General features: G+C 55.3%; 1 protein-coding gene across 1 annotated transcript in view; it reads right to left on the bottom strand.

Annotated features, from left to right (window-relative positions):
* Positions 1-15202, bottom strand: part of PRRX2 (paired related homeobox 2) — a 45055-nt gene extending 29853 nt beyond the window's left edge. The window contains exon 1 of the mRNA XM_037797783.1: positions 14894-15202. Coding sequence (XP_037653711.1) covers positions 14894-15149 — 256 coding nt within the window. The 5' untranslated portion in view covers positions 15150-15202. The remainder of the gene's footprint in view (positions 1-14893) is intronic.
* Positions 15203-16442: the final 1240 nt, after the last annotated feature.

Below are 16442 nucleotides of genomic sequence, written 5' to 3' on the forward strand. Positions count from 1 at the left end.
GGGCACATGAGGGGGCCGCTGTGCACTAGCCAACGACTGCCCGGAGCTGACTGCCCTCCTGACCAGGACGCACCTGAGGGTAGAAGCGGGAAACTTGTGGCACCCAGGGCAGCTCACTCTCCCGACCACTGCCATTGTTCCCTGTTTTGAAGAAAGGGGCAAACAATCGCCCACAATCCCCAGAAAGCCAGGAAGATATACATCCTGCCTTTGGCCTTTCTGGAATGGGCTCCTTGGACCTCCTTCCCCCATCCCTCCCTCACTGACCGGGACTCTCATCCCGTGCATGCTGCCTGCCCTGTCCTCAGACCCATTCTTCACTTGGATTTCCATCTGGTTCTGGTTTGGGGGGTGCTGGAGAAAGGGGAGGGTTTAGAGAGCAGCTGAGAGCTGGCACTGATGGAGGTAAATCCAACACATTCATTTCTTTTCTTTGAGCCCTAAGCTCTGTGCATTTCCCTCTGCCATCTGCCTCCACAAACCCTAGGGCTGCTTCATCACCATGGCACACTGCTCTGAGGGCCTCTTGGACATTGTGGTCCTGGCAGAGAAGGACCCTTTGGAGGAGATCCAGGCCAGCATTGAGAGCAGCTTTCCCACGAATGCAGATGCCATGTCTAAACCACCTTGCCAAAGCCCAGGGGCTAGCTGAGTATGTACACGTGTGCATGTACGTGTGTGTGTACATGCATGTGTGTGTGCCTGTCCTAGACATGCAGCAAGAACCTGAATGTAATCTCTGAAGGAACATATCTGAATATCTTAGTCTTCTCCCCAAACTGTCTTATCCACAGACCTTCTAGAAGTTGCAATTAATCTCTAATTTGAATTTCTTAACCTCAAATGCCGCATTATAAAAATAGTTCTGTTGTGTTTTATAGACGGTATTTGTCATGAAATTATACATGGTTTTAATTTTTGCCACATAAAATAAAGCAGGAGCGGCAGTCAGGCCCGGCTGGCAGCAGGCTGGGGCTGCAGCAAACCAACACTGCTCGTCAGAGAGGGGCCCCCAGGTCACCAGACAGGGCAGGGCTGCGGGGTCGGGGCAGAGGAGTGTGGGTCCTGTGAGGAGGCACAGGGACTGGCTAACCCGTCTCCTTGTTGGAAAGCATACTTAGGAACCAGCCAAGGCCACTGCGGCAGACTCCTGGGACCTGGAACTCTGCTCTTACTCTCAGCTCCTCCTCCTGTGGGGCATGGGAAAAAGTCTTCCTCCTTGGTTTTCCATCTTTGAAAGGGACTCAACAGTCCTTAAACTGTATTTGCCTCCTTCCAAGTATCAGGAAGAGTGAAAGAGAAAAGAAATTCACGTTGACGGAGCACCTACTGGGTGCCAGGCCTAGACCTGAGCACCTCCCTGCTTGATCGTGGCGACTCCTCTGAAAAGCCCCAAGCCCTAGGTACTATTATGATGCCCATTTTGCAGGTGAAGAATTGGAGGCTCAGAGAGATGAAGGCATTTTCCCAAGATCCACCCAGCAAGCGAGGGTGAGACAGGGCCAAAATCCTGACAGCAAAGCCAGGCTCCTCCTGTCTCCGAGAAGGTGGTGGCCTTCCGACCGGAGGGGGACCCACTGGAACTCTCTGTGGCCAACTCTCCTTTTCTTTGCCTGCACCACCTCTGAGCTGCACGGGGGCAAATGGGAGCTGTCCCTGCCCTAGGACACCAACAATCAGCAGTCCCTGCTCCAGTCTTCCAGAAGCAGTGTTGTTGCATCTCTTGCCCTTCTCTTCCTAAGTGGGCCTGGAGAGGCTGGGTGAGGCTGGGAGCTCCGGGCAAACGGGGACAGGGGCAAGGGGGGTGGACACAAGACCAGGCCCCACCACATCCTCACTGTGTAACCATCTCTGGGCTTCAGCTTCCTCATCTGGAAAATGGAGCAGTAGACTACCGTCCTCCTAGACTGTTTGGGAGGATTCAATGAGATGATCCATGCAGACGGTTTGGCACGTAGTAGGTGCGCAATAAATGGTGCAACTGTCAGGATCGCTGGGCTGCTGAGGAGGAGGATGAAGACAAACACCCTCACAGCCACCACCACCCGTACCCTGGTCATCCGGTAAACCGTGCTACAGCACCGCAAAGCCACTCTGCTCTGCACAGGGTGCAGATTTGCAGTCAGACACCCTGGGACGATCTTCCTCATCTTGTGAAAGGGGAGTTAATGAAACTTCCAACTCAGGGTGGTTATGAGCCGTGAGATACAGCCCCGGTGTTCGGTCCATTAATTTGTCACCAGCGATGGGTGCTTGTCTCCCCTCCTGCACCTGTTCTTCCTCCCCACCATCCTGCAGATGGTGAACTGGTGAGCCCAGTCCTGCCTCTTCTCTGAATAGCTCCTGGAGGCTCCCCTCCCCAACGTGGGAGCTAGGCTTCTGAAATGGTCCACATTTCTGAGCAGCTGGGCCGGGGTCAGAAGAGGCAGGGGGCAGCCTGTCAGGGGCGTATGGCCACTGGGGTAGCCCAGGAGGCTCCAGGAAACCGGGACACAACTGCTGCCCCAAGTCAGCCACTGGCTTCCACTCGCACCCATTGAGAACCACTGGGGAGAGCCTGGGTGCTCCCAGACACGCCGAGAATGCCCACAGCCCCAAAGAAAACATTCCCACCACTCTTAATACAAAGAGCGTAAATCCCGGACGAGGCCTTGCTCAATCAGCCCTCTCCCACCGTGCTCCCTCTCATCCCTTCTGCTCCTGGAACAAGCCAACTTCATTACCAGCCCTGAGCCTTTGCATCTGCTGTCCCCCACCCCCCACCCCTCAACTGGAACATCCTCCCTGACCTCTTCTTCTGGCCAACCCCAACTTGCCCTTTAGGTTCCCTCCAACATTCCACCTCCTCCAGGAAGCCTTCCCTGACCCTCACAACCAGGTTAGGGCTCATGAACTGTTCTCACAGCAGCCCAGATGTCTCCTTCATAGCATTTCTCTCCATTGTCAAACACGAATTCTTTAACATCTGTGTTCCTGACTGGACTGTGGGCCCCAAGCAGGCAGGGACCACACCTCCCCTCTACCCTGCTGGGACCCCAGTGCCCAGCACAGGGCCTGCCATGGACTAGGTGCTCAACAAGTATCTGTGGAAGGAAGGAGGGACGGAAGGGGTCACAGCGTGCTTCCCCCGCTACCCCTTCCTTGAGAGCAAAACCAGCTCTGCTCCACTCCAGACTCAAATTTGCTGCAATGGCAACAGTTTTCTTTAACCAATGACCCTGCTTTCAGCCAGCATTAGATCTTTGCATTTTCTTTTTTCCTTCTCAGTGAAACCAGAGTAGTCCGTTTTTACTTCTTGTCTCCAGCAATTTCCCACTTTGAGCCCTGACACTCTCCTCGCCCGGAGATGTGGTGGCGGGGCAGCCAGCTCTGCGGGAGATGCTGGCCTTCCAATTAAAACACGATGTCTCTTGGAAACACGAGATCCCCCAAGGCTGGGGCCCCGCCCTGGCTCACATCCCCACTCTGGGCCTCTCCATCACAACGTGGTCCAGGGCCCCCTGCCTGACTGTGCCATGGGCCAGGGTCTGCACAGGTGTATTGGGCCGAGAGAGAAGGCCTTCCTAGGACACTGCAGAGGTTTCTGGGTGTGAACCAAGGGGTTGGGGAAGGGCACGCCCTCCCTGGCAGGGCCTGCACAGCTCCCAGCCAGTGGCCACAGTGGCTCTTTGGCCAACTGGGGGACCCAGGACAGGGTGGTCAGTATTGTACTTGGGCTCTGGAGATCATGACATATTTCCCAGGTGACTTTGGGCAAGTCATTTTACCTTCTGAGCCTCACTTTCCTCATTTGTAAGACAGGGATAAGGCTTAATCTCCCTCAGAAGGCTGTTGGGAGAATTCACGAGTTCTAAGCTAGTCAGACGGTTAAGAGTTGGCTAACAGGAAGCTATGTTGCCTTTGTTTTAAGCTCCATGCAGTCAGGGACCAGATCTGGTGTTTCCCAGCATGATGCTCAAAACAACACAGCTGCGCATTGAATGAAGGAAAGAATGAACAAACAAATAAATGAACAAATGAATGAATTCCATCCAGTTTCCTTAGAATCAAAAACCAGGGCAGATCTTGGCAGGGGGTAGGGGAGGCAATGGTGTGGAGTTTAATATAAAGTCTCTTAGGGGAAGGCGAGAAGAGGGTCTCCTTTCTGTGGCTTCATCATGAGGGGGAAGCAGGGAACAAAGTGCCAGTTTGTCTTTTCTCCCAACTTTGGGACTTTTCCTGTATTTTTTTTGTCCCTAGTCTGGGAGGCAGCCCTTCCTCCTCCAGGTTTGATGCCCCTTCCTCGCTGAGCTTTGGGCTCAGACTTCAGGTCCTGGTGGGGCACCAAGGTCTTCCAGCCCCTCTCCCCGTCTTTAAAGCTTCCTGCATCCAGAGTAGTAGGGACGTTGAGGGGCTGCCTGGCCTCAGTGGGGCCTCAGAGGTGAGCTCAGCCCCTCCTGCCATCAGCTCTAGACCTGAAGCCCTCTGAGGGCAGGGGCTGTGTCTGACCTGTTTCTCCCTTCTCCCTCCCTCCCTCCTTTCCAAGCAGAGACAATTTTATGGGCTGTAGGAGAGACTCCAGAACTTTTCTTCTGTACCACAGAACCCCCTTCAGTGGCTAAACAGCCACGTACAAATAGTATCCCTGTGTCAAATCAGTGCTCTAATAATTTATATAAAAGAGTTACAATATTCTCTCAAAAGATTTCTTATGTGACTGAGTTAAATTTTATCTGAATTTATTGGTATGCATCTCTTGTGGCTGGTCTAGTTTTTCCTTTAAATGATGTTTTGATTTTTACAAACTCCTTTCAGTTTTTTTCTTTTATTATTTTTTGGCTACTTTTCTCATATCACCCCCTTAATCTTGTATTGGTGGTGCTAGTCTAAGTAATTGGCCCTAGGACCACCCTTCCAGTATATTCAGATTGGATAATAACCTATTCAGTTCTTCACCACCATTTATTAAAACGCTACTTTTCCTTGGCTTCTAGCTCATCTCTAGAACTCAGTGTAGCTATTTATGCTATGGCTAGTGTCATCTGACTTTTGAAGTGTCATATACTTTAATCTTTAGCATATCAGTTCAAAATTCTTCAGGGGCTTCTCATTACTTATAAAGTAAACCCAAACTCCTTAGCAGGGTACATAAGGCCCATGATTCCAGCCTGATCCACACTTGGCATGGAATTTGCACGTCTCTCCTTGCTTCATGGAATCGTGAAAAGGGCGTAGGCTCTGAGGCTCCAAAACTTAATTCTCTACCCACTGTGTGACCTTGGGCAAGTCACTTAACCTCTCTGAGCCTCAGTTTCCTCAACTGTAATCATAATAGCAGATAACCTTTCCGAGCGCTTCCCACATGTTTGCCTACATGTGGAGTACTCTACTTCCATCATCTCCTCAAATCCCTAAAGCTACATTGCAAGGGGGCATGACTTCTATCCACACATGGCAAACGAGGAGCTCAGAGAGAAGGAGAAACTTGCCAAGGTCCCAGAGCTGGTCAGAGGATCAGTCGGAGCTCAAACCCCATGCTGGAGGGCTGTGACACAGGATGCCCAGGGGTACCATCCCTTCCCAAACTCGTCTTAGGGGATCTCATTGGTGAGAAGAGACGGGTGAATGACTAAGTCAGAGGAGAGGTGGGGAAGGAGGCTCCCAGGTCCCACAGAGTGCAGAAGGAGACCCAGGAGGGCAGGGGCTACTGCACCCCTGAGGGCCCTGCACACCCACACCCACACCCAGGGGTGCGGGCAACCAAAACCCGAGCCCACCTCAGCCCGGCTGCCTGCTGGCTGGACCAGCCGCCCGCGGCACCATCTTGAGAACATTAGGGGCTGTTGTTAACAGATGTTTTCTGTTACGTGTTATTTGTTAGTCTAATGAAAGGAGGTGCGCTCGCTTTCAAGACCTCAGGGTTCTGCAGGGGTTTTATATCGGAGGCCAGCACAGAGAGGCCGCGAGGCCCCTGCCAGGCGTGCCTGGCGGCTCCCGCTTTGATTCCGAAGTTGCAGCCATCCGCGTGGTAATTCCAGCTCTGGTTAAATGTCATTTTTAATAACGCCATCTCTGGCATGTAAACGTCTGCACCCGCAGTGAGGAGGGAGGCACAGTGGGGCAGGGAAGGGGGACAGAAAGGGAGGCTGGGGCAGGAGGCAGGTGGATGAAACTTAGGACAAGGCAGCCGCTGCCTAGGGCAGTGGATCCCCAACCCCAGACAGGCCTGCAAGGGTGAGGGTGGGGTGGCAGGAGGCTGAGAGGGGGCTCTTCCAGAACAGAAGCTCAGTGGAAAGGCTTCTGACCGCCCCTTCCTGACCCCGGCCAGCCCCAACCAGAGGGGGCTAGGATGGAAGAGAAGGGAGACAATATTCTTCCCCTATATCAGTGCCCCCTTCATGTTAGTCCTTTGGGCTGCCTCGGGGCTGGTACTCAGTAGGTGCTCAATGAATGCTATGGAATAGTTGACAGCAATTGTTCTCTCCTGGACACGGCAGAGCGGTCACGAGGGCATCCTGGACAAAGCCAGGTCTCTGGGGATGCTGGGGCTCGGCCTGGGAGCAGCTCCCTCCCCATCCAACACACCACACCCACGCGATACTAGCCTCATGCATCCTGGGGCAGCCCTGCCTGGCTTTTCCAGCCCCCCACAGAGGACCGTGTTCCACTCGGGCAAGCTGAAGACAGTGACAGAGGTACAGAGTCAGGGCTGGAGGGGGACTTTGAGAACATGAACCTCAGTGGCTCTCAGCTTTCAATGCACACAAAAACCACCAGGGGACTTTGTTAAATGCAGATGCCCAGGCCTGGACCCCAGAGACTCTGCCCCCAAAGGCTGGGGTAGGGCCTAGGAGTATGGATTTCAGTCAGCTGCCCGGGTGATTCTAATGTCATTCCTGGGGCCACACTTAAACAAACACAGATGGTCCAACCCCCCTTGTTTTACAGATTGGGTCATGGAGACTCTGATCAGTGACAGGGCATGTCCTGAGTTGAGTGGGCTGGCCAAGATGAGGTGGGAACCCCGGTTTCCTGACTCCCAGTCCAGGGCCCCACTTACTACCACCCAGGCAGCAATGTCACGGGAGGTGATTTGCCCTCACCTTGCCAAACCTCGAGCAACTGAGGCACTTGTTCAGCTCTGGGACGGAAGATCCTTCCGTTGTAGCCTCTGGGCCTCGCAGCCTCTGGCTCCTCAGTGTCCCACATCCAGGACTTTCTCCAAAGACTGTAATCTGCCCAGCAGCCCTCTGCCCACTGCCTGGCTTTCCAGGCCCACCGGGTCCCAGTTCTTGGCTTCTCCTAAACTCATCACCTCGCTCCTTCCTAACCCCTCCCACTGCCCCCCACACCGGAAGGTCCCAGCTGCCTGTCCCACACAGACAACAGCAGAATCTATCACAAAGAGGGACCAGAAACATTGTCTTCCCAGAGCCTGCCTCATTTGTAGGACACAACAAAAGATATTACCCATAAAGGGCCCCATGTGCACCATGTCCTGTCCCCACGGCAGCCCCTCAGAGCTTCCCAGATGGGTGGAAGGGACATGAAGCCACAAAGCAGGGTGGCCAGACTCGGGCACAGGCAGTGAGAGTAACTGGGGAATCAGTGCTCTTTTTTTTTTGTTTGTTTTGTCTTTTAACAACCTTTTTTCCCCAAGACACCTGGAGATTCATGACTCAGGGTTCTGGCCAGAAGCAGCTCTGCCTCTGCTGTGCCTGGCAAGGCCTCGCTCCTGCAGGCCCGGTCTTTTCCTTGGCAGCGGTGGCAGCTCTGCCCCTGCCGGCAACACGCCCCCACCGTGTCCTCTTGCCCACCTGCTAGTCGCTGTGGGGACCCCGTCTCTCTTCCTCCCCCCGGCACCCCGGATCCCATGGCTGCCTCTGCCCCTCTGCTCAGCCTGCATGGGAGCCAGGCGAGCCAGCTTTCCCCAACCTCCGTCTGTCTAAACAGGAAGCTCCCACGGCTCTCTCCTACTCACCACCTAACAAAAGGCACTTAACCCTTGGCCCACACCAGTACAGATATGTCGGCTCATCTACTCGCAAGCTGCCGCTGCCGCCCCAGCCCTGTGGAGGCTGGGCTTGGAAACTGGGCCGGGCGCTGATTCTGACAGAGCATGAGAGAGAGGAGAGAGAGAGAGAGAGAGAGAGAGAGACTGGGAAAGCCAGACCACCATGTGATTCCCAAATGACAAAGTTTTCACCGACCTACCGCAAAATGAGAAAAATAGGGGGCAATTACAACAGTTTTTTGTTAATCTACATTTAGCCAGGTTTGAGGGCCTTTCTTTCCTCTGAGGTTCAGATGCTAAAAGATTCTCTCTTAGACATGAAGATGGAAGCAACAAGACAATAGTTGTGGGCAAATGGCTCTTCTTGGCAAAATTTAAAAGCTGCCCACTCTATTGGTGTGTTCCTCCGAGATGCTGGAAATTTCCCTAGAGGTGAAATCTGAAAGTCTGGGAACCACAGGACTAGAGTCTGGGCCCTTGGGGCAGGCGGGGTGTGAGGTGCTCCAGGCCTGACACATAGCAGGTGTTCAGAAAGTGATTACAAAAGAATGAATGATTGAATGAATGAGTACACGAGCAAGGGTGGAAGGGGGAAGGGGCCTGTCCCTTGTTGTTCCTCAGAGGCGGGGGCTGGAGACGGCCCTGTGGAGGGCGAGTGGGGCCATTTCAGTTGTTTCTGGGTGAAACAGATGCAGGAGCAGCCACCACTCATTCTCACAGCTTCAACCACCCCCACGGCTGGTCAGCGACCCAGGCCAAGCTGCCAAGGATATCGAGCCTTCCTGAGGATGAACCCGCCTAAGGATGACATTCCTGGTCAAACAGTGCCCAGCATTCCTGGGGCTCCTGGGTGGCTTTGGACAGTGGTTAAGAGCACGGGCTTTAGAGCAGGACGGCCTGGGCTTGGAATCCTGGCTCTGGTGGGAACGGCGTGACCTTGGCAAGTGGCTCGACTTCTCTGAGACTCGGTTTCCCTCCTAATAAAGTGGGGATGATAAAAGGACCCACCTCACCTGGATGGTAGGAGGATAATTCGGGGTGACGCATGTGAAGCCCCAGCCAGCACAGCAAGTTCTCCGTTAACCCTGAGAGTGTTTCTCGCCCTCACCACATCCTTGCACGGGACTGACCCTTCTCTTCTACTCCCACAGTCTTGGACCCCAGGGCAGAGCCCTGGCCAGGCTGCAACACTGGCGCCCTTTTTGCAAGATGTGTTCAGGGAAGCACCAGCTCCCCCTGGGTCAGCCACTGTTCCTTTGGGGCTGAGACATGTGAAAGCTCCCTAAGTTCTGCCTCAACCAGCCAACCTCAGGTACCTGCCCAGGAGGAGCTGTCCCAAATCCTTCTTTTACATCTCTACCCACTTAGAACCCCCTAACATGCACACAGCGTCCATCCCAACAGCCCACTCTGTGCCAGCCCTCAAGACTCAGCTCCCCCTGCCTCACCATGCTCCCTCATCCCCACCAAGCAAATCTCTGCCCCATGTCTCCCCAACAACCAGTGGGGCCTGCCCTTTCCCATTTCTCCAGCCCAAGCATGATCCAAACCCTCTGAGATCTTGGGCAGGTTGCTTGGCTTGGCTGAGCCTCTGTAAAAAATAAGGATGCATTTGCCAGCCCTGCCTGATTCACAGCGATCTGTGCTCAGCACCCCATGTCCACTCAGGGCTCAGCACATCCCCGCAGGGGCATCACTGTCCCTCATTTCCATTTCACAGATGGTGACTCTGAGTCAAAGGGCACTCTCTAGACCTAAAGGGTGGTGTGCATGCAGGTGCTATCACTACCACTCCAAAGTTACTTTTCTGGGCAGGGACAGTGACAGCTCCAAGCCCATTGAGCTTCTGCCCACAGGGAGGGGCCCTTGTGGGGGCCCTGCCCAGTCCGAGGCCCCGTTCCAGGCCCCCAAGCTCCACCCAGTTGATCCACTGGATAGAGAAGCAAGACCACCCTGGAATCATGAACGATTAACTCAATAGGAAATGCCTTCCCTGCTGACACAAAGCCAGGGATGCAGGCCGTCGCCCCTCCCCACCATCCCCCACCACCCCTAGTTGCCCTGGGCGACCCCCTGGTTCTCAAACTGAAGGCCCTCTGGGCTCCCAAGCTCCAGGCTGGTTCCTCAGCCCCTCACCTCTACACACCCCCTGCTCCCGGGCATCTGATGAGAGACACCTCACCTGTCCAAGGCAGCAGTACCCTGAGGCCGGACATTGGGCTCAGCCAAGTCCCAGGCCTCCAACACGCCCAGGGAGATGCAGCGCGTGACAGCGCGTTGTCTAAGCCTGCGGGAAATCACCCAAACATCTGCACACTGTCTTCCACACTGTTCATGGGGGGGGACCTGAGGCCCGGAGAAGGGGCAGGTCACAACTAAGGTGACACAGAGATGGCAGCACAGGCCAGATGTCTTGACTCCCAGTCCAGTGCTCAGTCACTGCAGACAACTCTGCCCCCATCAGGAAATGCAAATATGGAAAGGAATGAAGCTTGTCTTTAAAAGGCTCTGTTCTCATTCCCTGCCGCCACCCTCCCACTTCAACTCTTCAGCAGCCCCAGAGGCTGCCACGGCCATCAGCTTCCCAATCAGTTACAGGAAAGGGGGATTAACACCGGAAGGCAGGAATGGATAAACAAAACGCGGTATATACGTACAACGGAATATTATTCAGCTGCAAAAAGGAATGCTACAACATGGCTGAACCCTGAAGACACACACAGAAAGACAAATATTGTACGAGTCCACTTATTTGAAATATCCACAATAGGCAAATTCACAGAGGCTAAGAAAGTAGATTGAGGTTACCAGGGGCTGGAGGAGGGGGAAATGGGGAACCATTTATTGCTTAATGGGTACAGAATTTCTGTTTGGGGTGATGAAAAAGTTCTGGCAATGGTAGCATATCATTATGAATGTAATTAATGCCACTGCTTAGAATGGGAAATTTTATGATAAATATGTATCATGACAATAAAATTTAAAAACAAACCAAAAACAGAAGGCATGTCTGATGGTTTGTCAAACTCACTGTTCCCAAAGGCCACCCATTCCGGATACTCTGGCCCGGTGCCTCCCTCACTGGCAAGGGAGAAGGGCACACCCTACTCCCCAAACCAGACTGACCCCTGGCTTCCCCTCACCCCTGTGATTCGAGGAGCAGTTCACGGGAAGGCTGGGCCCAAAGCCCCCGGGTTCCAGCCTGGCCTGGCTCAGCCTGGGCCCTTAAAATTCCAAGCGATTCCTTGTCCCAAATCTCTGGAAGGTCGGTGCACTCTGTCCTGAGGTTTTCTGAAACAGGTACCAGCCCTGAACACTGGCCAAGGGGAGTGGCCTCCCCTGTCTGGAAGCTTCCCCCCTGCCTGGCTCAAGGCCTTTATTTATTTGCACAGTGCGAACCTCAGACCCTGTTTCCGCCCTGCCCGCAGGAGGGAATGCTTTAAAGAAAATCTGTTATTAATGTGGTTTCTTTTGTTGTAAGTCATCGCAAAGGCAGCAAACGAGGGTTTATTTTCCTAACGTACTTGGCATAGCTCAGCGCCCCAGCCCAGACCTCAGCGCTTGATTTGGGAGGAACCCGAGATCCTGGTTTGTTCTGAGTCACCGAGCAAGCCACAGCCTTCCCGGCCAGTTCCGGGGGGAGCCTGGTCTGGGAAAGTCATTGGCAGGAATAGGCTACATCTACCGGTAGTATTGTGAAAACAAAACCTTTTAAAAAAAATAATAATTTTAAGCCTGCTAGCCTGGCAGGTTGCAAACAGCAATTTTCTAAGTCATTAGTTTCCCCATTACACATTATTTTTCTAAATGGGGGACACCTCATCTCTTTTTTGGTATCAGTCTCTTTCAGCTGGCCTGGAGTCTGGAGTCCTGGCACCCCAGATTTGTTTCCCTGCTTTGGACAGGAGTCCAGAAATGTGGGCTGGTCTCCCCAGGATGGTGCTGAGAGAGGCCCCTTCTCGCCTACCTGTGGAGCCCACAGGACTTGGGAAGCCACAGGAGGAGACCCTGACCACAGGAAAGGGGGGGCGAGAGGCCTCTGCCCGCACCCTCCTCCCCCACCCTCTGCCTGACAGGTCCAGACCCGCAGGAGAGCAAGCTGAAGGAGTCTCCCAGGGTCCATGGGCAGCCACGGAGCACCCACCCCACCCCAGGGAAACACCGCCTGACAGTGCACACCCCTGGACTGCTCCCAGTGGGCCCCGGGGAGATGTCTGGCTCTACTTAAAGCCTTTGGATTTCATGGATTTGCATTTTGAGGAGTGGGCATGGGGTTACCCCCTTTCAATTCTGCCAAGTGCGGACATTAGAGTAAGACAGTCTCCAGTTAGTGGCACTAATATTTCATTTTAAAAGGTGGGGGAGGGAGGTATTTTAATAACAAAAGTAAGTAAGGAAAATGTAATTCCCAATTCAGAAGAATCTTTTAAAGTGGATTTTTTACATTCGTATAAAACTCTCCATATTGTCTATGTTTTCCTTAATTTGCTGAGGCCTGGAGAAAATCTCCCTGAGGGCCTGTAGCACTGAGCTGGACTGCATGGCTGCCCCCAACTCCATAGACCTCAGGGCAGAGGTCCTGGGCGGGTTCCGAAGGCAGGAGCCAGCTGAGCGCCCGCTGACCCCAGCCCAGCCCCTGCGGCAGCCCTGCCCCTCACGGATGAGGGGAGGAGATGCTGGCCTCGGTACAGACCATTTATCGTGGCCCTCGGCCCGTCCCACCTGACCCTATACACTGCGTGGCCCCCCATTGCCAAGTGCACAGGTCCTGCATATTTTGAGTGTGCTAGAAGCCCCTTCTCAGGAAAAGGCCTGTGGGCCCCCCGGGCTCTCACGGAGGAGTCACAGCCCCGGGGGCTGCTGGAGAGGCCCATTATCCACCTGGCTGCCCGGAAGGTCACCAGTGCCCTGCCCAGGCGCTCACCCCAGACGAAACTAGCTGCCCTGGGACTCCCTGTGAAACGCTCCATTCAGAGACCTTCTGTGCCGTCCAGCAGAAGCAAGCCTCCCACCATCTGTCCTCCCCTGGTTCTGCAGACCCAGGCCGAAACAGGCATCCATTCCCTAGGCCACACTGGAGAGCCAACGCCTGGGTCCCTTCCTTCTCGCCCCATCAGTCCTGTACCCTTCTCTTCCTTCTCCTCTGCCCCTCCCATTCTCCCTCCTTTCCTTTTTTTCTCCTTTCCTTCTTTTCTTTCACTTCATTTGTTCTTCCTCTCCCCACCTCCTAGGGGTCCTCCATTTATTCCAGTGAAATCAGAGACCTCTACCTCTACCCTGAGGGGAAGCCAACTCAGAGCTGCTACTGCCATGAGACTCGAGGTCCTCCTCGGGCTAGCAAGTTCTCCCCTCCGCACAGACAGCAGCCCACTGTATTCCTCCACCTTTCCATCAGGGATCTAAACCCAAACTCCCAGAGAGGGGTCTGCCTAGTCCCAGTTCCCCCTGGGCTGGCGGCTGCTGGATACGACTTAGCTGGCCACACTGGGTCCCTGGGATGGAGACAGTGGCCTTCACTTTGGGAAGTGCCCGATGCAGGTAGGCAGGCCCTGACACCAGCTTGGAGCTCTCTGAAGGTGCACGGTGGAAGGCAATCACGGCTCAGGCATCCCCAGACCCCCAGCCTGCACAGGCACGGACCCCTGGACACAGTTTCAGACCAGGCTACAGTCACCTCAGCTTTCCCTGCACCTACTCTCACCTGAGAAGCCAGGGGGACACAGCCAAGCCAGGCACCCCTGAGCCCCGGAGGCTGGTGAAGGGGGCAGGGGGATTCCCTGGGGTGGGTGGGAAAGTTGCTGGAATCTGGGGGTTACTCTTAAAGGCCCCAGAGCTCCAGCAGGACAGCCTACTCTCCAGGCGAGAGGGAAGTGGCCTCAGGCCACCCCATCCCCTCCTTAGGGTGGGGGTGAGCTGCCGGGACTCTGGTCCCCTCCCCTGTCCCATGCAACTGTCCAGGGCTGGGATCTTTACTTTATCTCCATCTTCTCCTGCTCTACTCACTTCTTACCAACAGCTCAGACCCCGGCAATCCTATGTGACTTTTTAAAAGAAGTCACTTGGGTGGGTTGTTTGTTTTTAAAGCCCCTTCCTGATGACCTTTAACTCGGAGGGGGAAAAGAGGCCTGGATGGCTCTTAAAGACCAGGCTATTCCACTCAGGAAGCTGCTTGGAGGGGCAAACAGAGGGAGTAGGTGGCAAACCGAATACCTTCTGCCAAAGAATCCATCTCAAGAAGTCCTAGCAGGAACTGGGAGTGTGGGGGGTGGGGAGGTGGACAGAGTTTCAAACCTAGTTGTATGATGTTAGTCAAGTCGCTTTGTCTCCTCTAAGCCTCGGTTTCCCCATTTGCAACATGGTAACAGTCTCTCCCACTTCTCAGGCTATTTGGGAGTGGAGAGAAAAGGCCGGGCCCAAAGACAGCACTGACTCTCAGCGATCATCGCAGTTATACTCAGAGGACTAGTAGTAGCTCTGGCCAAAAGAAGGTCCTCTCACCCAGTTGCGAGAGTCTTGGTCAACCACAGCCCACCCTAGCCCAACAGTGGCCCCAAATGTAGGGTGAGCCAGTCACCCCAGACTCAATGCCCAGCGCCCTTCCATGCTGGGCACCCCCGGGAGGGCCTGCCGCAGCGTCTCCTCCAGCGCCCCTTCAGCGGTGCAGCCCCCACGCCCCACGCTGCCCCCACTCTGGATCCGGGCAGATGGAGCGTCCTTGCATCTTCGGCCTGCCCTCCCCCCACCCCCGCGCGCCCCTATGGTCCCGGGTCTCTCCAGCTTCGCACCTCTCTAAGCTTGCAGCCCCGCTTCCCCTCTGCCCCCTCCACCCCCGCATTTCCGTTCCCACGCCCTCGGTGGTCCCGCGCCCCTGCCCTCTGCCCCGCGCCGGCCCGCACTCACCGTCCTGCGGCGCCGCCTCGCTGCCGCTGCTGCCCCCGGACGGCTCCCGCGCCGCGCCCTCCCGCGCCTCGGCCCTGGCCCCAGGGCGCGCCGCCAGCCGCCCGGCCGCCGCCACCTCCTCCAGGTCCAGGAGGTGGCTCACCGTGAAGTTCTTGCGCGCTTGGGCGCAGTCGCCGGGCCCCAGCGCGGGCGGCGGCGGCCCCGGGCCCAGCGCTGGCTTGTCCAGGGCGAAGGCGGCGCTGGCCGCGCTGTCCATACCCGCAGGCGGCCCGGGCGTCGCAGGCGCGGGTCGCAGGCGCGGGTCCGAACGAGCGCGCCCCAGCCGCCCCGCGCTCTGCCCCGCTCCCGGCCGCCTCCTCGCTCCGCGGTCGCCGCGGCCCGCCCGGCGCTGACGTCGGGGGGGGAAACGAACTTTCCTCCCTCCCTTTCTCTGCTCCTTCGCTCTCAGTGAAGTTGCTAAAGCACAGGCTCCGCTGGCCACACGCCCCTTCTTGAAGTAAACCTCGCCCCCCTTCTCCGACCCCTCCTCCGCCGCCCACGCCTTGCCCGCCCCCACCCCTCCGGCTGCTGGGGGCGCCCTGCAGATGCTGGAAGGCTGGGGACGGGGAGAGGGAGGAGAAGCAGGGGTGTCCTCCCTTTACATCCGCCTCTCCCCAACACACAGAGTTTAAAGAGTGGAGAAGTTCAGTGTGTTTTTAAACTCCTCCGACAAGCGACTGGGAAGGTGATAGAGGAAGGACGGACAGCCCCCCCTTCCATTTACAAATTCCTTCGCAGGTGAGGGTGAGCGGCTGTGAGACGGTTGATAAGGAGGTTGCCAGAGGAGATCTCCGAACTCCCGGCTCTGCCCTCACTCCCACCCCTACCCCTGTGCGCCCCAGTGTTCTCCCGACCGCTAAGGAAAGAATCTGAAGTCTTTTAAATCCCTCTGCCCATCTCACCTGGCGCCCAGGTTCTCTTCCAGAAAGCAAGTGCACTCGCAGCCTCCTGGGATGTAGGTGTCCCGCACCCTAGAGCCCTACACCTTTGCTCCCAGCCTTCCCCAAGGCAAACCACCCTGGGAGGGAAGAGTTTTCCCTCTGGAATTCCTAGTATACAAGCAAAGGATAGACAGCCAGACCACAGCTAGACTGACAGATGGGTGACAGAAAAAGAGAGGAAGCCTCACATCTCCACTCTTGTTTTTGTTTTTCAAGGAAAACACAGAAAAAATGCACCCCGTGAACAGAACTGAGACTCTAACAGAACTGGCAACCTTCAGATGCCACAAGTCCTTCCCCAGGATGGCTGCTTGCTGGCCTGTCCCTCTGTCCTCCCTGCATCACCACCGAAGCGTAATATTGTATCACCAAAAACAAAGAAGCCAGGAGAAGGCTTTTGGAATGTCCTTTCTGGGATCCCACACAGAAAACAAACTGAAAACCTGTAGACCTATAGGCTAGGTTCTCCCCAAGTTGGTTTTTTTTTTTCCAAGAAAAGAGTCATCCCCAAATGCGGCTGAGTGTCTTCCATATGACTTCAGCAACCATGGGCCATGGGGGTGCACCCG

Source organism: Choloepus didactylus, chromosome 10 (assembly GCF_015220235.1).
Source record: "Choloepus didactylus isolate mChoDid1 chromosome 10, mChoDid1.pri, whole genome shotgun sequence".
Taxonomy (NCBI): Eukaryota; Metazoa; Chordata; class Mammalia; order Pilosa; family Megalonychidae; genus Choloepus; species Choloepus didactylus.